The sequence below is a fragment of the Rhamphochromis longiceps genome, linkage group LG6, assembly GCF_057381845.1.
Source record: "Rhamphochromis longiceps isolate RC_006_pf linkage group LG6, R_longiceps_female_GT1.1, whole genome shotgun sequence".
NCBI classification, from domain to species: domain Eukaryota; kingdom Metazoa; phylum Chordata; class Actinopteri; order Cichliformes; family Cichlidae; genus Rhamphochromis; species Rhamphochromis longiceps.
In genome coordinates, this window is record NC_140562.1 from 19,661,364 (window position 1) to 19,682,327 (window position 20,964).

General features: G+C 42.0%; 1 protein-coding gene across 8 annotated transcripts in view; it reads left to right on the forward strand.

Moving 5' to 3' along the window:
- lrba (LPS-responsive vesicle trafficking, beach and anchor containing) overlaps positions 1-20,964 on the forward strand; it is a 172,696-nt gene that overhangs the window by 57,922 nt on the left and 93,810 nt on the right. For 5 of the 8 annotated variants that reach the window (XM_085409606.1, XM_085409607.1, XM_085409610.1 and 2 more), the window contains exons 30-35: positions 4,732-4,901; positions 6,679-6,763; positions 7,044-7,177; positions 7,870-7,931; positions 16,620-16,684; positions 18,835-18,943. In XM_085409606.1, the coding sequence (XP_085265732.1) occupies positions 4,732-4,901; positions 6,679-6,763; positions 7,044-7,177; positions 7,870-7,931; positions 16,620-16,684; positions 18,835-18,943 (625 nt within the window). The remainder of the gene's footprint in view (positions 1-4,731; positions 4,902-6,678; positions 6,764-7,043; positions 7,178-7,869; positions 7,932-16,619; positions 16,685-18,834; positions 18,944-20,964) is intronic. The other 3 variants (XM_085409609.1, XM_085409611.1, XM_085409612.1) reach the window with 1 other exon arrangement.

Consider the following 20,964-nt stretch of genomic DNA (forward strand, 5'->3'; position numbering starts at 1 on the left):
TGGGGAGGGTAAAGAGGGAGAGGCACAGAGATGGGAGAAGTGGGAGAAGGAAGCCGTCACGGGGAAGCGTGTCAAGTCAAAAGTTCTCACGCACCAAAGAAAACATTTCTACATTTTTCTCTTTGTCACTCACAAACACGCTCACACTCAGTCAGTCTGCCTGCCCCCCAACTGTGGGAATTCCACGGCATCTCTGTGATCGCGTGTCTTTATCTGAGGAATGCTTTGTCAGGTCTCAGGGCGCTCCTCATATCAGGGGGATTAGACTGGCTCCTGTCCGCTGAGCACACTCAGTAGGAAGAGAGGACGTCAGGAGAGCTGGAGAACGTAGACTAACAGCTCACTTGCTGGTTATGGGAGCCTCTGCATGCAGGGCACGCTGACAGTAGACTTTACCCCAGTTACCTTTTTATTAATCACTTGCACATCTGCACAAAAAAATTAATATCAAATCCAGGTGGAGGTTAACAAGTCCAGACTTTTATATTATTTTAAACTGAAAACCAGCATCTTATTCATATTATTCACACAATATTCAATCACCAGAATTATTCTTTAAGCAGAAAAAAATCAATGAACTCTTTGGTCTATATTGTATGATTATATATTAGATAGTATTATTATTATTAAAAATAACAATTAATTGGGACTGAAGAGAATTTTAAAAAAGTGGATACCACCAAATGTTTGGCTTTATTGATTGATCAGTCACTTCAGCTTTTAGTGTGTCCTGCACACACTACTGTCTGTCAGTGTGCCAAGTTATTTTGATGCCTCCGAGTCAAAACTACCCCTCCCATTCATGTCATCCTCTGGTTTTAAGCCTATATTTATTCTCGGTTTACTGCTTTTTATCACCCCGCTGTCTCTCAACCCTTACCAATTACCTCTCGACACATGTAGATATGTTCCAATGGTGTTTATTATCTGTTGCAATGACTTTATCACTGCTCGGCATCTCCCGCTAACCACTAAGTCTTCCAGGGATACGAGTACAAGCCAGAGCTGACATTCTGCACTGACATCTCCTGCCAAAACATGGCAACTTTCTGCTTGCCCAGAGGGTTGGATTTATGAGACCAATGTATGAAAAAAGCCGGGATCTCCCAGATAAAAACTGGAGGCGGGTCAGAGGGTGAAGTATCCCTGCAGATTTATTTACTAGTGGAGACGTGCTGGATTTCTCCCATGCATTTCTCAGCCATGCCCCTGTTATGACAGCCAGTCTGCAAATATTTGCTGATACTAACCAGAACTAAACAGTGTCATTGTACGAGTCTGTGATTTAGACTTCATGGTTCGGCAGAATATGTGAGTGTTAGACAGTGGGATATACATGGTGCGGTTGTTTGCATTCCTGGCAGCAGGCTTTGCATGCATGTGAGAGCTGATGTACAGATGAGTTTTGTTGATGATTAAATGTTGTTAATGTACTGCTGGCGGTAAGCGTGTCAGACATGAGCGCAGCTCTCAGTCAAGGCCTACCTTTTTAGAAAAGTCAGTTAATAAAGACGTTGTCGCTTTGCATTGGAGTTCACCTGCAGTGATGTACCTTGAGGAAGCTTGAACCCACTTTAGCTGGTATAATAAAAATCACACATTTATGTGCTAGTGTTAATTGCAAAGATCCATATTATATCCGAATCAGGACATAATGATAAATATCTGCCATTGTTTTTAGTACATTGCTTTAACAAAATTGTCAAATATTGTTGTGATTACAAGACAGTAGAAATTAAACTGGGAAAAGATTTTTCATATATCATTTACTAAAGAATTGAGCCACCAATGAAAACTGCAAGTATATAACACCGTGAAATTGATAAAGCGAGGTCTAATATGCAGTCTGGTTACCACAACTGAGATTTGTTAATGTTTTATTTTAATATTTGTTTGACAAACATAAAGACTGAGCTCTTTTGCTCCTATTTAATACCGTAGTTTTAGATGGTTGCTCTCGATCATCTCCATTTTTAATAGATTATTTAACATCAAGTAACACAAGAGAAACTCAGTTGATAATATAAACAAAGGACAAGGGAGTTCCCCGGGTCTTCTGTCTTTAAACCCAGGATTACTTGAAGATGTTAAGATATGGGCTTTGTGAGCGGCGGTCCTATTACGGCTAATAACAGCTTTTTATGCTTCCTTGGTTACTGTGTGTAAACATGTGTCTTTCACTCTGTTTTGGATAATTAACAAAGAACGGTTTACCCCCTTTTAAACCAGTGTCTTCCATTGGTTTAATGAGGCAGTTGTTTTTGTGGGCACTTTAGTTGATGTTGTTCACACTTACAGATCACAGATAACATCAAGGTACCGACTCCCGCCAGCCGCAGCTCCATAGGGTGAAGATGTGTACAAATGTGTTTGTGTGCGTACGGTCAGTGTTGTTGTTACATAGTGAAAGCTATGATCAAAGCTTTGCTGGGGTGCACTCTTCTCTCCATCGTGTCAGTCTGAGGTAAAGTCTCCAGAGAAGAGTATTTTTATGTACATGCAACTTGAGACAATTTGTTATTCGGTCTCACACTTGTTTTACCTGAAATAGCAGAGTTTACTGGAGTCATAGCTGCACTTAGCCATAGTAGGTTAGACCTTCTAAATAATTCAGCCACACACACACTTTCTGCCCTGGGCTCCTGTTTGCGGGTTGAGTGGGGCCGCTGACGGCTGATTAATCGACTGGGGCGGCCCACTCATGATAAGTGTGGCTAATGACCTGCTGAATAATTCACTGAGCCTTTGCTGAGGAACAGATGGAAGGCCAAACACATATGCAGACATGCTCACTGGCAGACTTCTTCACACTCGTGCACTCGAGCATTTATTTGGACACTCATGTGTGTGCATTAAAATATTTCTGAAAACATCCACGCACACTTTCAGCCTTCACTCAGCAGGGGTGTCTCTCCTTCTGTCTCTGCTGCTTTTGACACCCAGGGTGCTTCATGTCAGCGCCACCCTTGCTTCTTGATACCACCGTCCAGTCCACTCACTATCTGAACAGAAAAAAAATGACCAGATACTTTTATCTCCACTCTTCTTGCCTATCAATACTGATTTCATTCTCTTCTGTCACTACTTCGGGTTTTATGCAACACGTGGACCTTGAGTGGACCTTCCATCTGTCGAGCATTCCTGACACAGTTATTATTATTTTCCCTCAAAGCTGTTAAGATTTAACAGCTACAGTAACTTTTAGTAACAATAGATCTGATCAGCTGCCTTAAATCAGCTGAGCGCATGCTTTGACACAGCAGCCAGGTATCTGTCTGCAGTACAGAGAGCCAACTATCCTCGTGGGTGTGTGTGCAGGAAAGAATGCACATACACACTCTGAAACTGGGGACGTGCAGGAATGTTTGCAAGCTCTTGTGTTCGGGCCTCTTCTTTTTATTGCATATTCAAATTTGACGTATTCTTGCATGTCTTGTTAAAACCTGCATTGGGTCGTGTTTCTGAGAGGGGAGCAGTAGCCAGGGATTAGACCCTGCTTCTCCTATGTCAGCACTGATAAGCAGGGCCAGGCTCTCTTTGATATGGCCGCTGGTCTGTCAGAGCCCTGGTCTAAACTGACAGCTTATCTACATGCTGCTCTCCTCGCATCTGCTGTTCGCCGGATGAGAATTGAACTCCACTTACTCGTACCACATCACTATGAGAAACATTTCCTGTTACTCCACAGGAGGGACCTCTCAACAGGCAGCATCATTGTTACAGAGAAACTCAATGTACATATTTAATCTAGCTGTCAGTGAGGTGTTTTTTGTGATGCTTGGCAGTTGTTTTTTATTAATGTCAGGATTTGTGTCTAAGGATACATTGATTGTTTTACATTTTTAGAACAAACAACTTAAAGTTGTCATTTTTAAAATCAAGTGTGGACGCAAACCTTATTTAAGGCAAAGCCAATGTAAGAGCCAAGTCTATCAGGACATTTTTCATTTCAAAATGTTTTTTTCTTTCCTTGAAATAACCTGAATTTGAGCAAAAAAAAAAAAAAGATCACTTATTTGTATTTTTTTTTTTTTTAGAAGGTTTTCTAGAATAACTGAGATATTATAGAAGTATATTATTATAAATGTACTGCTTTGGTAGACTAAATATCAGGCATCATAGTAGAAGTTGCATTAATATCAGATAACATGCAGCTGGTGTTATGTGATAAAGCAGAAGATGACATCTAATAAAACGGGTGGCTATGGCTTAGGGGGTAGAGATCATCTGCTAATTGGAGGGTCGATGGTTTGATTCCTGGCTGTTAGAGTCTGCAAAACTATTCAGTAGTATTCACATACTTAACCCCAGTGCATTCATCAGAGGGTGAACGTTAGATAGAAAGCACTTCGGCACACTTAAGGATGTTTTAGATGAAGCTTGATTTCAGTGTAGCCAAACTGTAGTTTCTTCAAGTTTTCTCAAAGTAGTATTGTTGACTAAAGAAAAATGTATTTAATTAAAAGTAGAAATGTCCAAATAAAACAGTTTTTTAAATGGAGACATTACATCAGGTGTCCTGTTTTATGGTAAGATTCAGTGGGCTACTATTCTGCTTATTTAAATTGCTCATAATTACTCCCCTACTCTGTGTCAGTGAAGGTTGTGGTGTTGTTCTAGTCATGCTGTGTGCAAAAATCTTATGAAGGGTTCTGTGAATTGGCAGCATCAGCTTTTTCTTCCAGTTGATCTATGAGTCTTGATAATAAGCGCTTTTTCTTCTCTCTACAGAAGCGTCATCGTTGCACCAAAGAAAGCAGGAGTGATGCCATCTCCAGGCACTTCCACCCCCGTCCTGGCAACCGCCTCCGGCTCCGTGTCTGGTGGGACACCTATCGATAGCGTCTCTGTGGTATCTTCTAGCGACGCCTCCCAGAGCACCTCTGCAGACTCTGCAGCCTGTAAGCACACAAACACAAAACCGGACTGCAGTATTGGCAGAGCAGCGAGGGCAGCTAAGTCACAGGGTGGATGAGTGTGCTGAGGAGAAAGTCAATATTTATTTAGAGATCGTGCTTCTCTGTATGTCTGATGGAATAATGGTGTTTGCACAGTGTAATCCAGTTTCTTCAGGCTGGAGGACAGCATGAGTAACACTGATTCAATTATTTAAAAAGCTAAAGCAGTATCGAATGTGAAAAAAATAAAAACATTTGAGACAATTTTAGGGCGGTGCTCTGCCAGTGCCAGGGCCCATCGTGCAATTACACAGAAAATGATGTGAGTCTACACAAAAATGTAATGGGTTAGTCATCAGGATTACGCAGAAACAACCGAAAACAAACGGTACTAATCACACTGGAACATGCATAACTGTAACAGAGATGCAATAGAGTGCATTTGGAAAGGGTGGGTTTCATGTATCAAGGGACCATTCAAGTGGGGGGAATCAAACGTAGACATTAGTTATTTGGCATTTGTCTTAACTAACAGGCTACTGGGACATCCCAGTATTACAATAATTCCAGTAGGAGAAGGAATAAGGTGAATGGTGACTGAATAAAACAATATATTAAAGTCATACCTATCTTAGTTGATTCATAAGTGACATAAATCAGCAGTTTTTGTCCCCTTTCTGTGTAAAAGTGTAATGTTTTTTTTTGTCTGTGTGTTTAAGAGAGGAGGGTTTGACATGAGTATGTGGATTATGTTTTAGGACTTTTGGGTGCGTGTGTGTGCTAGTAAATAATTATAGCTTAGCTGTATGCACAGACTGCTTGATGGCACTGAGAAGTGTTGAGTAAATATGCTGTGTGTGTGCGTGTGTGTGTGTTAGTGGGGCAGTGGGAGGACTAATGGAGACGTTCATTTACTCCTCTTTGTTTGAAGGAGCTACTTCAGCTTGAGAGGGATACTCTCACCAGATCCACATGGCGCTGTTTAACACCTTACACACACACACACACACACACATATTCCAGTGCACATTACACTGTGTCATTCCTGAAGAGTTATCCCTGCACGGAGACTGTCCTGGCTGGAAAAACAAGCCCACTGAAACACCAGAGGAATCCCCCTCCTCCATATTCAGCTGGGCATTAGCTTATTTATGAGCCACAGGGAAGTGAATTTACTGCAAGATCAATCACACGCGGACTTTGTACCTCATGTGCCTCTGTCTCCAGAATGAAGTCGTAAAGCACCTTTTAGTTGTATAATGAAATGGTCAGAAAAGCAGCCCTGAGGGGTAAATTGGTATGTAATGACTTAATGAGGGGAAACAAGAAAACATGAAAATAGAATAATAACAATGAATGGAGTTACTTCTTTCATATTTAAGCCTTTGTCTAACATATATTGTTTCCATCTACGAATAATTCATCTTTAAAGTGTAACTGAAGCAGAAGATAAGTGTTGTCATCCTTTCACATAGAAAGATTTTTCTCATCAAACCCAATGAATTATACACTGTTATGGGAGATGTATTGTGCTCAGAGTACATCATCCACTATCTAACTATAAAATGATACTTGTACCCCCACATACTCAACCATAAATCCACCTATTCTATACATTTGAATGGAGACCTCTGTATTATTTCATAAGAGGCATGTTTCTTCACAGGTTTATGGTGCGACCTTGGTCATATAATGTATTGCTGTGCGCGCGTGTGTGTGTGTGTCCCATTCTTGTCCAACATCCAGACTAATAACAGAGTTCTTTGGTTTCTCCCTGCAGCAGGCGGCCAGGTTCCAGCCAGCACTAGCCTGCCATCTGTCCCCCCACTCTCCCCTGTGACCCAGAACACAGCCCCCAATATGAGGTGATTCATCTTCTCTCTCTCTTTCTCTCGCTCTCTTTTTCTCACACACATGCACAATCAGCTGTTTATGCACATGCGCTTACACAATCAGTTATTTATGCATATGCTCTGATTATTGTTTTTGTCTTTATTCCATATTTTTTTTCATCATATTAAAAACACATTTTTGCTGACGGTGTATTTTTAAAAGCATCTTTTGTGAGTTTTCAAAGAGTTTGTTTAGCCTTTTGGCCAATTACTGTTAAATTACTCCGTCCGCTGTCTGTTTTGTTTTTTTTAGTATCTCGGAGCGTTTGGAGCATGCCCTTGAAAAGGCAGCTCCCCTACTGAGGGAGATCTTTGTGGACTTTGCCCCTTTCCTCTCTCGCACTCTGCTGGGCAGCCATGGACAAGAGCTCCTTATTGAGGGCACCAGTGAGTAGAAAATTATGGAAATTCCTTAGAAGTCACATCATCATTTTAGATCATCTCACAAACCTCAACCATGCAGGGATTCTTATTTAATTGCAACAATATGTCCAGGCTATTGTTAATCCAATATTGTGATGAGTCGCGCTGCGCCGGTAGTCGTGCTGAAGGTTTCCAGGGGGCCAGGGCAGAGGCCAGGCCACTAATAGCAGTGTTTGGGATGTCTGCTGCCACCAAACAAAATGGAAAGTTGATTGATAGCTGTAAGGGGGGGCTGGAAAAAATAGGGTGGGGCTGTATGTGCATGCATGTGTGTTTGCACGAATGTGATGTTACATGTGTCTCTGTGAAACACGGAGACACATGAAACATCCGCTGAAGCGCACTCTGGACACTCTAGCGGCCCCCTGCCCTCTAAAAGCCCAGGGCTTGCCATTAGGGATCAATGGGACATATGCTAGCCACGCCAGGCCTGTAATACAAGGCCCAAATATGTATTAGTTTACAGTAACATCATGTCGGCTCATTAGGCCCATCAATACTATCCGCTCCCTTGCAGATGGCACAAGGTTAGGTAATCCCTGATGGTTAGCGTGTGCTGTCACAGAAATCCAGAAAGCTGTTTAAAATCAAACACAAAACTTTTTCTTGTTTCATATGCCATTATGTCTGACTCCCTTTACTTTATATTTCTCCAGGTCTGGTGTGCATGAAGTCCAGCAGCTCAGTGGTGGAGCTTGTCATGCTTCTGTGTTCCCAGGCAAGTCTGGCATCTTTATCTTTCCTCAGGCCTGCGCTCTGCTTTTCCAGCAGGCTGATTTATCAGCCTCACCTTGAGTGCAGTAAATTCACAGAGCCTTATCTCTCCCCCACCCTACCTTGTCTACCTTTCCATATTCACCCTTCCCCTCGTGAGGGCAGAGCGAAGGTATATTTGGCCGCAAATATTGGTTGGAGGGTCAAGGGTGGGCGACCTGTCCGCATCACCTTTTGACCTGAGCGGGGCCCTTGTGGCCTGGGCCAAACTGATGAGGAGGGATAATGTAGATTTGATGGTGCTTTGCATTGATTATCCCTCTCTTCTCTGTTGTCTTGTGGGTGTTTTGTTGCCAAGTTTATTTAGCTGCTGCTGGATTCATGAATACTAATTTAGGGATCATAAGCAGGCGTGGGCAGATCAATGATCGGGGTTGTCAATACATCACTTCAGGACAGCTGATTAGTATTTAGAGACAGAAAGCTACTGAAGGGCTTTACCATGTGCAGACCATAAATGCAGCACACGGTGAGCTTTACATTTAGGGTGAATTTAGTCTGTGTATTTTGCTTGAAAAACACTTATGTTCATAGTACATCAGAAATAAATAAACAAGAAGTTGCCCTCACATGCACAGCCAGTGACAAGGACAGCAGATAATAACTCATCCCAGGCCGTGTTTGTGTGCATCTTTATCGTTTTTAAAGAACCTCATAAAAAAAAACAAAAAAAAAAAACGACACGCACACAAAAAAACAAGGTTTCCAATAATACAAAAGCACATCTGATTAATGACACCCCTCTCACTGCTCCACTCGCCTGTATTTTTTTTTTTATCAGCTTCATTTCCTAAAGAAATAGCTCCTGTCGTTTCGTTCCTGCACCCTTTAACCTCCATACGTTTGTTTAGTTCCTATAGTTCACTTTACTTCTTCTCAAAAAAAAAAAAAAAAAGCTAATACAGTCAGATCACACATCTGTGTGGATGTCAGTGGCCATGCATAAATTGGGGCTAGTGGGACTCGGGGAGGGAATGTGAGCCCCGTAATGTCCAGGGACGATGGAATAGCGGGAATGAAAGCTAGATAGAAAACCAAAGAGAGAAGAATGACAGGCTCTAATGCACCTATTTGTCATATCTGTCAGGGTGTTGTTTAATGCTAATCTAATCAAAGGCAGAATCTTGGTGATTGTTCCACTGCACAGCTCATGCCACGCTTCCCCCTCTTTGGTCCCTAGCCCAGGCTATTTCTTCTTTTTCTCTGAGCTCCAAGCTATCCCACCCAATTTCCAAAACACACACACACACACACACACACACACACACACACACACACACACACACACACACACACACACACTGTTTCAGTCGGAGGACCAGGGATTGGACAGCATAGTGTTGATTGCATCAATAAATCATCCAACCAAATTCTCTTACAGCTAATGCAAATGTAATTTTATTGTTGTGTAAAGGGGAAGAGGAGGGGGGCCTAGAAAGGTAGGGCCAATGCACTGCCTCTCACAAGGGAAAAGAGGAAAAGAGGGACAGACTTTCCTCTGGGCTAAATTACAATGTATAATTATGTGTGTGTTGGTTCCCGTTGTGGGGCAGGGAGAGTGGGCCAGTGCCGTGATTGATGACGTTATTTAGCAAAGTTTGTTGGGCCCTCTGGCACAGGAAGCGCTCAATTGTCTTTACAGGAAGTGCCTCTGTGGCCATCTTGTGACCCCCCCCCCCCCCCCCCCCCCGCCTTCGAGTCAACCAGTGGAGCGAGTAGATGGAGATGATTTTGATTGATTTTTTTTTCTTTCTTTCTTTCCCCTCTCAACCCCCATGCCTTCATCAGAGATGTGACGCGATACCGTCTCTGTGAAATTTTAATTAATTTCCCAAGCTTTGAGATGGAGTGGAGCCAAGGTGAAGGGTCAGGAGGCTGGGGACTGCAGAGCAGTTTTTAATCAGGGATCCTATGAAAGTTGCATTGGCGGCCACATCAGCTTGGCATTGAGGAGGGGATTGTAAACCGCTGTTTGATGGTACCCCTTTTCGAGACGAGTACAACAGCGCTCCCAATTAAAGGACCATTTTGATAAGACATTAACTGTTGGGGTGGCATACTGCCCTTGTTCTCAGCTGTAATATTGATCTTCACACACTGCTGAATATACAAAGTGAGGATTAATGATCATAAACTCTGGCTTTAACCACTACTGAGGACTACTCAATATAGGGAAAAAAAAAGGCTGACTGTCAATTGTGTTCTTATTTATTCAGTATTTATTGTCTTTAAAGGCTTACAGCTGACACTTTCCCATTATTGTGTATTTGGGAGGATATGGGAGATTAATTTTTGACCTATAAAAAGTCGACTAGTGAGTCAGATTTTTTTTTTTTTTTGTTTTACACTCTTAGTTTTTGTTTAACTAACTGTATATAAAAGATGTATATAACATTGTACCACAAACGATTGGCTTGTGGACTTCCATGTTGAAGCCTTTAGTTAAAATCATAATTGTGACTAAATATAGCCAGAAGTTATCAGCTGTTTGTGAGCTGCATCCAGAAACTTTATAGGTACAATTCACATATATTACCTATGAATCTTAACTGATACTAGACACTAAGCACGAGGTCTTGCACTTTTTCGTCTTCCCGTTTTTGTCGTACTCACAGTCAACGTTTCGCTTCCCCGGTGCAGTTTTTGAACTCGCTTCTACCAAAGATATCTGATTAATAAATAATGCACTGGGACGAGAGAGAGAGCTTTTCCTTGTGCTTGCTGCCATCCGTCGAGAGCTTTGAGAAATCATCTCATTGGATACTGGACAGTCTACGATGAGCAGGGGCTCATTAATCTTCTCAGTAGCTGCATTTGTGTCCTGTAGATCAGCCATTATTGTCCGGCACCTCTGTCAGACCATCCATCCTTCTGCCATTTATCAGAAATGCATCCTGTACATGGAGTGGAAAGAAGAGAGGGAGGGAGAGTGAGTGTGCTGTGGGCTCGTGGAGTGTTGTTTTCATGATGGTCAAGACTGGGTGCAGAAGAGGGAGAAAGAGGGGAAAACTGAATACTGAAACGAGGTCATCAGGTGGCTCTGCTATGCTGTCAGAGGTCTGGGCCTAATTTACAAAGCACTGAAAAAGCAGCTTTAACAGTGTCAGTGGGGAAAAAGAAAAAACACACTGAAAAATGTCCCGTATGATGGATTTTAGATTTTGTAAGTCCCATTTCCTGAATCCAAAATTCTTTCAAAAGCTATATATCTGTGATATATATGGTTAGCCATGCTAGCAGCCACCACCTCTATACTCTTGTTATTTGATCCACTACTTTGGTCCCGATTGACACTTCTCGGACGCCTGTCAATCTCTGATTTAAGTAAAGCGTTTCGTCGTGGCTGCTGATGCAGATAATCCTTAAATTGTAATTCAATAACATCGGTGTTAACCCGCTAATCCAATGACTGTGCATCATCATATGTTCCCAGTCCGTCTCACCAAAGTTAACCTGTTTAACAGATGGGCACCTCTCCTTCAGTCTGCAGGGAGAAAGACATTGACTTCCCCAAACACTTGGCTGCTCCTGACCTCTGACCCTCTGACCTCCAGGTTAGAAGTGGAGAGCTACTTGGGCGCAGAAGTTTAAACCCACGGAGTCGGGGAACAGTTCGGGAGTGTACGCTCATGAAAATCAATAGCATAATGTGAGAAACGAGGGAACGGGGAAGTTGAAGCCTTGACGGTTACTTTTGTCCACTTTATATTTTATGTAACAGGTTTGTTTTAAAAGTTACGCTTGTGAAAGCCGGTCCCATGTTTGAGTTGCTCAAATAGTCATTTATTTCTGTCAGTGAACATTGTTTCTTCTTCTCTCCCATAAGCGATGGATCAAACGCAGGCCGTGTTGAATGAACCACTTGGGGAGCTGAGAGAAAAGTGAGGAATGTGATGAAACCAAGGGACAAAAAAAATACTTTCTCCATCGTTTTTCGGCACAGTCAGACCCGCACCCCATCGTGCTGTTAAAGAGGCACGCAAGGTTCAAGATCAGTGAAAATCAAAGTGTTATTTTTTTCCCTCCCTCTCTGCTGGCCCTCGCTCCACGCTTTGCTCCAGTGCCCCTTTACAGCTGTGCCACGAGGCTCACTGTCCCTGCCATTGCTCTCTAGTTCATAGGACAATATCATGCTGCATATTCTTTGAAAGTTTCACCGACCTTTGAGGCTTAGAGAAAACACAGTAACGCCAACTGGCACTTAATCCTGCAGACTCCCCATCGTTGCCAACTATGCAGCCGCAAAGGGGGCAGCGGGGTGCGTTGTGTTGGAGGAGCTTAGGGTCAAGGAGGGCTTCCTGACAGGAAGTGAAGTCTAGCTGAGAGGAGAAAATCAGACAGGAGACTCCTAAAAATATTGAGTGGCTTTTAATTTGGCTCCCAGGCGGATTTTACTGTGAACTGGGCTTCAAGTCGCACGAATGGCCGGTTATTTATACGCAACATAATTTTCTTTCATATAAATGAATTTCCCTCCCCTCCCGACAGGCACTCCTAATGCAGTGTTTTCTTACCTGTCAGGTCCCTTGTTATAAGACCTTGGAATGCGCTTCTGTTTTTCCCCTCGCTATCCTCTCTCAGCTAACCGGTTGTTAAAATCACGACCCGTCGTCTTCGCGCACATTTTCAGTAGGAATTCACTCGCCCTCGTTTATGATCTGGGACGGGAGAGGTTCAAATATTTGGCATGATTTAGCTTTAAAGTGGGAATCTTTACCTTGTGTTATTCCCAAATCCTTAACTTGGAGATCGCACAAATCGCCTTGTGCGTACAAAGTTCTTTTTATAGCTTTATTTACCATTTATTTTGTGCATTTAGCTTCCTGAATAATTAGTGGTGCAGAAACAAAGTTTGTTTGGGGAACAGTGTTTTGTTTATGTGTGTCTTTTTCGGTCCTTGGTTTGCCATTGCCAGTCCCGGTTGATCCTGCAGTCCTTGTGCAATGGGCCGTGAACTGCTACTGTACTATCCCACAAAACATTTCCTGCAACACCGCAGAGCTTCCTCAGAAGAAGTGGGGCATATAAAAGGCCCAAGAATTGCCATTTTGTTCATTTTCTCCTAGATCATGCTGCAGTTAGAGCAGCTTGGAGCCAGCATTTTGGGGAATAAAAAACAACCCTTTTTCAGTCAGTGTAGTTAAGAATAAACCTGTAATGATTGCTCAAAATTGTCAGTTAGAAAAAAACTTTTTTAATGTTTTGTTTTCTGGAAAATTTATACAAATGTTGTGCGTTACTGCACTGAAATGTCATAAAAATTACATTTGGACGAGGTGATGATTTCATTTCAACATGTGTTTGATTTGGACCTGAAACGGCTGCATATGGTGTTTTTAAATATTCCTTTTCTCCTCACACCATTAAAATCCACCAGCTGAACTGCATATCATATTACAGAATAAGTTTAAAAGAAAAAAGAGGAAAAAGTCAGTTTTTAAATAACATACCACTGGCTTATAAAATGCTCTGTATATATTTATGTATTCCCCTTACATTTACTTTTCGTGCAGAGTTCAAGTGGTTGTAACATATGTTTTGATTTGTCTGTTTGGGGTATGGGGGCTTTAGGCTTAGCTTTCTCACTCTGTGTTAGTATAGCCATGACAGTGTGATCCCATGAAGCTCTCGGAGACCGAGCAGTATAAATATTTGGACATCAGTAAATATTCCTTGGGTTGTGAATTTGATCACGCAAACACCAACACGAGTGTCTGTTTTTCTTTAAGCAGATAGCATCTGAACATGCAGATGTGGATTGTTGAAAATGTACACCAGTGTTAAGTTATTCATACACACAAGCGCAGCAGACGCAGCATTAATAACAAACTACCGAGCTTCCGTATTAATCAGGTTAAAGAGCAGTATATTTTTAGAGCCTTTTTTTCTTTTTTCTTTGAATGCGTGCATTTTATTTGCATCGGTTGACTTTTTTCTCTCACTGTTCAGTTAATGTGGCAAAAAAAGACATTAAACAGTGAGGCGTTTGAGTAAAAGGGGGGAGAGGAAAAATCAGTAGCTTTTAGCCTCTTTAATTTAGCTTCTGCTGCTCTGCCACTTATGACATGCAGATTTATGCTCTTGCCGTCTCATCTAAAGTTGTATTCCCCGAGCCTTTCAGATCAACAAATACTTGTGATTATGAGTGATGCCACCGAAAAGCACAACTGACTTATTTATTATTTCGACAGAGCCGAGACGGTTCTTTCTTCGGTGTTGGAAAATGTTTTCCTTGTGTTGTGGCGAGTCTGATGTTTGAAAGGCGATTTTGCTCAGGAGGTCTGTGTTTTCTCACCAGTGGTAGTGGTATATTTAGAAGTTGATTATGGATAATCAGCTGTAATGACGGAAGTGCATGGCATGTGTGTTTAGACTCAATGCCATCATCATGGAACGCAGAGCAAACAGAGCTGTCTTATTGACTTGAGATTTAGACATTAGGCATTTTCATGAACAGATTCATGCATAGCAAAACATAAATGCCGGTAAAGTGCATTAAACGTGTGCACGATCTCTCTCTTTCGATCGCTTTAAAGTCGGGATCAAAGATCGGCTGCCTCTCTCGCGCGTCCTATCATCTGTTAGGAGGTCAGGTTAAAGGTGAGAGGTCACAAATGGGTGCTTGTATCCTCTCAACAGGAGCGATGTGGTCACGGCCTCTATCGCAGCCATAAAAGCTGCGACACTGCTGACCAGGGCAGCCAATATCCAATATTCTATCACTGACCTGTCCCTGTTTCCTTTTTGTCACTGGGAGATGTCCCTCAGATCAGGGTCACTGCTTTTTTAATTCAACTAGAGGAGCCATTTCTTGCCCATAATGACACCATTAGTCTTGCTATCACCTTTGTCCATGTCCCCCAAAATGCCAATGGTCTCTACGCTTTTCATCGAGCCTAATTTAGACGCAGAGCTTATCCCGGCCACAGATTCAGATCCAATCTTTATTACTTCAGGATAATCTTTTACTTTCTAGAGTCTGGCATCAAAATCTTTAAGGCTTTAAAGGCATAAAGGAAATTTTATGTCACCGCTTTTCTGGTTCTCCAGAGCACGACTCTATTTACAGCCCTGCTTCCTGTGGTGTTTATTTGAAATCCAGCTTGCACAGTCTGGATCAGTTTAGAATATCCACACAGCCACAGGCTAACACTCATGGTTAATGTCCTTCAACTACAGTCAATGCTTCAGCTAGAAGGCCCCAAGGCTACTCTGACATGCTTCCTCCAAAGCAGCCACAAAACCCTCTCCCAGAAACGCTGTTTCCACTCCCTCGCCCAGACTCGTATTCCCTCTGTGCCCTCTTGTATTTGGAATGTATTGTAAACACGGTCAATGCCAATATGGTCCTGCAGGACAAAAAGCAGTTATGAACTGAGGTTAAGTGTAAGGTTGTTTTGTATATGACGTGCACTTGGGCACAGAGTGATGGTGCACAGGCGTTTCAGAAGAACGGTACTCTTGACTGCCATGTGATTAGTTTTGATGGGCTTGTGCTTAAAAATTGCACAGGTGAGAAAATCTCGACGCACCCACAGATATGTGTGGATGTGTATTAGAAATTCTCGTAAACTGATCTTTCCTTCCTCCTCGCAGCGCTGATATTCACGTCCCTGCGGGCTCTCTAAGGGTTACTGAAAAGCTAGTCTCTGTGTAAACACACGATTTCCTCTATCAGCTCCAGAGATGATGACAGCCGAGTTTAGGCTTATACGCAAGTTTTTCACTTCATAGCTGTTCTGTGTCTCTGTGAAACGATTAAATGGAAATGATAAAAATGAGTGGTTTTGATTACTTTGGAATAAAAGTGTCTCCAAGTCTGAATAAATTGTGGATCACAGTTATTCTCACAGTAGTAACTGTTAAACATTTGTCAACTGATGGCAAGTTTTAATGTTGGTTAACAAAAATATTAAGAATGCAAAGAAAAAAAGAAGTCCAAGCTTTGAATAATGATTTTTGTAAGAGTAGTTTGGTGGTTTAGGTCTCCAACCTGAGAATTTTTTTGTGCATTTTTCTCCAGCTCCCCTGAGAGGAAGAAGGGGGGGAAACGCTGTGAGCTTCAGACAGCCCCCCGTGACCTTGTTGCTTTATTATTCTTTTGACGGTTGCGTTGAAGGTGTTGAAATGTGGAACAGAACATGAGAGACGATGACCGGCCGAGTTTCCCTTCTCTCGTTGTCCCTTCGAAGTTGAGGATATAAGGCGCACACGGCTGCGGTTGGATTGTTTAGACTGACACCTCGAACCATAACGCTAGTCAAAGAGAGGAAGAAATGTGTGTATTTACTTGTGATAAATGCACTCTCAACACGGCTCTTTCACTGCTGCGCAATGGTGGGCTCGCATATTATGCAGCCGGCGCTAATCCAAGCAATTCTTAATCCTTTTTGGATCATGTTTTATGTGATATTAGGGGCCTGTAAAGAAGTAGCTAAGTCAGAGGGATTAAAAGCTTTACATGGAGCTACTGTTTTTGTTCAAACTAAATTCACTTTGACCCAGACTAAGAAAAACTCACTTATCTTGTAAACGTATCATTTTTGCCTCTTGCTGCTGCTAATGTATAGCAACAGAGTTCTGTACTATTGTAAAAAGTTGCATCAGTAACATGTTGATGTTTGTGTTGCAGGAATGGCAGAACTCCATCCAGAAGAATGCCGGCTTAGCCTTTATCGAGCTGGTAAACGAAGGCAGGTAGGTAACTCCGACCTGCCTCTCTTCTTGCAGCAGCACTAAATTATCTCTCCAACCTCCATTCATCAGCCACTTTCCAATTTCACCTTCCTCGGATCGCATCGTACCCCTCCTCCACTCGGGCACCCGAGATCCTCAAGGCCCGTGCAATATGGTGGCTGTTCAAGACAACAATCAATGGTTGAAAAGCGCAGAGGGACTTAGGGGAGTGAGGATGGAGGACCGCTGCGTTCAAGGCTCCATTCAATACCTGCTTATCCCAGTGGGACTTGGGGAGAGAAAGAGGGTTTAGGTAGAAGGTGATAGGAGCTCTGAGTGCTGGTTCCTCTGCAACACTTGGGAAATCGCTCTTAATTTGCCACTCGGGCCTTTCTGCCTGAGCCTTTATCTGTCGGCTACCATCTCTGTTTTTCAATTATTCCCACATATGAAGCTTCATTTTGCTAATAAGAGGTCACCCTTCTTACTCTGGCTCCTTTGTAGTATTCACACTCAGTTTCAGGTTGGTAGAGCAACACTTTCTATTATTGATCCTCAGCTTTTAGAATTGGCAGAGGGTAATCCCAAGTAACACAAATGAGATAGCAATGTTATCATTTGACGTGTTTGTCTAAGAAAGTGTTAGAAAATTACTTTCCAGACTTTGCTGTTATGATACATGTAATATATAATATAATTTTTCAATCAATCTTTATTTATTACAGACTCATAGGAGGATAAACAAATAAGAAATACACTCAAATCGCAGTCAACCCAAAAAGTACTTCAGCTATTAACAACTTTGGCGTTTGTGACATATAATAATTTTAAGCTTAATATACTTGATATTCTTAATACGTTATCTATGTATCCATCCATCCAAGTTTTAAGTATGTGACACTTTTCTTTGGGAAAATAGATTCAGAAGTGGAAAACCATCCTACGTTGTGAGTATGCTGTACTTTTCAGGGATCGGGCTATATTATGATGTGGATTAATCTTTCCTTTTAACATCCTAATTTTTTTGCATAATTAATTAATATTCATTATGTCAATGTACATGATGGATTTTCTATTATTCAGCTGTCAATTACTTACAGTGTAGTTTGTATCTCCTTTCATGTAAAACACCCAGAAGTTGGACATGGTTAATATATAATACAGCTCACACCCTGAAAAGTACAGTTACTATATGAGATGGAGATGTATATTGTTTGGTTTTCACTACTTACAACAGTTAATGTAAGTAAATGTATCTTTTTTCTGTAAAAACCTGACTTGTTAGCCCCTAATTCTAGTTGCCTATAAGATTTACACCATTTTCTGTCAGTAAAGAAAATAATTTGGTGCAGCTCTGCTGGATTTTCTGGTATGCAGGTATGACCAGTCCATCCAAACTGCTTTTTTCCCGAATTTTCTTTCCAACAAGATTTTAAAAGTTCTTCTAAAGTGGCACGTGCTTAATATGATTGAATTTTACAACCCTATTTTAACAGGATTTGACCACATGTGCAATCATTAACTTGGTGCGGTATAAAGAAGTGCCAGTGGTTAGGTTATTGATAGTGGGGCCGGAATAAGGACTCGGAGGTTGCAGAGGCCCCAGTGCCTCCGCTCCCCTGCTGCACTGTGCTGAAACTGGAGGCTTAGGTTACAGCCATCCCGCTGCCAGTCCCAGCCTGCCCCCACCTCTCCTCTCTGTCCACCGGTCTGTTATTGTTCCACTTTGCACAGTCCTGACCTGTGGGGCTGCGGAGAGGTTTCTGTGACCCGCGCACACACATAACATGCATGTTTCATCAACACTGATAAGAAGAAGGAGGTAGACTACATATGTAGCAACACAAGCAGAGATCCTCCCTCTTGTCAGATGCATATCATTAACAGATCAATTAACACCTGCACCCCAGGTAGAAGACAAATGTGCTTTGTGTTGGTTTTCAAATTAGATTTTCTGCTTATTTCGCACGGTTCCTTTTCAATATTTCATGGATATTACATGGCGGGTTTATCTGTAGGTTTAAACAAGCTTTAAATACAGTGATGCTCTCGATTTTGTGAAATTTCGAAGCGTCTGAGGCTAAATGACTTATAAGCTGTTATGTTAATGAAGGAATAAATCTTACACAGTATTGCAGTGTACTGATGGCCACTCTCCCATCTGCCCTCAGGCTTCTGAGTCACACCATGAAGGACCACCTGGTTCGTGTGGCTAACGAAGCTGAATTCATCCTCAGCCGACAGAGGGCCGAAGACATTCATAAACATGCAGAATTTGAGGTAAGATGCTGCGCAGTTTAGGCAAACACACAAGCATGAACACAAAATGCCCATTGAAAATATTTTTATTACGGAAGAAAAAAAGTATAAAAAAAAAATACGAAAATGTATATAAACTGTGATTTTCACCAGCCTGGCGCAGGAAGTTTTCATAGACACTAAAATCGTTTGCCACAATTTATCTTAAAGATGCAAGGACAGCTTTTTCAGTGAATTGGAATCAAAAATATATCATTAATTATATTTTAATAAGGATGAAGGATGTTTGCAAAATCAGTCTGGCTTTCCCCCTGTGTGACCCATGGCAACTTTATCCATTTCAGCAGCTTTGACTGCTTTGATAAGAATTCTTGACTTGTTATTGGTATGCTCTGACTGTGTATATGTTGAATAAAAACAAACAAGCGGTAAAAGTGGTGGGAAAGGTGCTGATCCAGTGGCTACTTTAAACCATAAAGTTGTAGAATCTGTCACAGTAAATCTAGAAGACAAATGTTTACTTTTCAAACATAACCCTGGCTAATTGGGAACATAGAGACACATACAGATGTAGTTTCAGGCGCGTGTTAACTGCTTTGCACATACAGTTTGGCTAGCCCCAGCTTAGTGTTAATTTATCCCTGTACATCTCAGTGTAACGGTGGACTTGCCTCTGCGTCTTAACTTCTCCTATTCCTCCTTCTAGCTCTCAGGACAAACGTTGCCATTCACATGTAGCCGCCGGGCCAACTCTGTCCTGACCCGTAGGCACCTCTCGCTGCCCCTTTGCGAGTCCAACTCCACTTCACTCCCCCGACTCTTCTTTCTAGATCTCACCAAAATCATTTCCTGTCCTGCTGAGATCCTGTCCATTATACTCCCACTGGGGGTGTATTTTGCCAATGACAGGAATATGGCATCCTCCCCTCTCTTCCATCCCTCCCACCATCATTTCTCAGGAACCTGCCAGCACTAAAAGCTGCAGACAGACCTGAGAGGTGCTGGCCTGAAGGGCTCACTGTGTGTAAGCCTTGGCCCCCACTTGGCAGTAAAATGTGATGCTTTCTTTTTTCTTTTTTTTTTAAGGTTCAAGGAAGGGTCTTTCTTACATTTGGGTAAAGTAGAATCCCTTAAGACTGCAGAAAGTCAATCACAGGGGTGGAGGCACAGCTCGTGCACTTGAGCATTTATACAGTGAAGAGAGCAAAACATGGCAATCACAGGCTAGACTGCTTTCCTGTGTGATTGTCATGTTATTCGGCTGAACCCGTACTGCTCATACAGTGCCAAGTGTCAGTCATTTGCACAGTATTGTTTGACATGATTTGACCTTATCATCATCAGCACTGACTCTTAGAGTATGATTAAGTTCTGCAAGGGTAATACCGGCAGTTTTTGTTTTTATTCCAGTCTATGCAGGTTTGGGCATTTGGCAAGTAAAAGCATCTTACAGTAGGTTGCTAGACTGGCCGATCGACAGACCAGGCAGTCAGTTTGCACACGATGGCCCCAAATGATCCTGCGCTGCCTCAGCCTTCTGCTGTGGCCGTGGGCCACGTACTCTTATTGTAACCATGTCCTATCCCTTCTACATTTCTCCAGCATACAGGTCCTGATTGCTAGCCTGGCATGTTGAGCAAAGAACAGACTTGCTGTCCTCGGGTCTGCAAATCTAATATCTTTCTTTTTTTTTTTTTCTTTTTTTTTTTGGCTGTGTTTTCTTGTTATTTTCTCTTTCTATATTTCTACATCTCTTCCAGCTGAGGCTTCTGGGCTTTGAAAACCTTTAAAATGTGTACTGAAATAGGGAGTATTGCAAGAATAAACAGTTGAACTGAGTTCAAGCCTTAATAAATATAAAGTCATTTGTGTAGTTACCTACACAAACTAAATAGTCTATGATGGATTTTATGACAGAGTTTATCAAGACGCTTCTGTGAGGGGTAGCTACGTGTATGGAGACTGAATTCTTTCTGCATTTTAGGGCATTGTGGGTTTGTCAGCATTCACTTTCATAGATTTTGTTTCCATATTACGTGCAA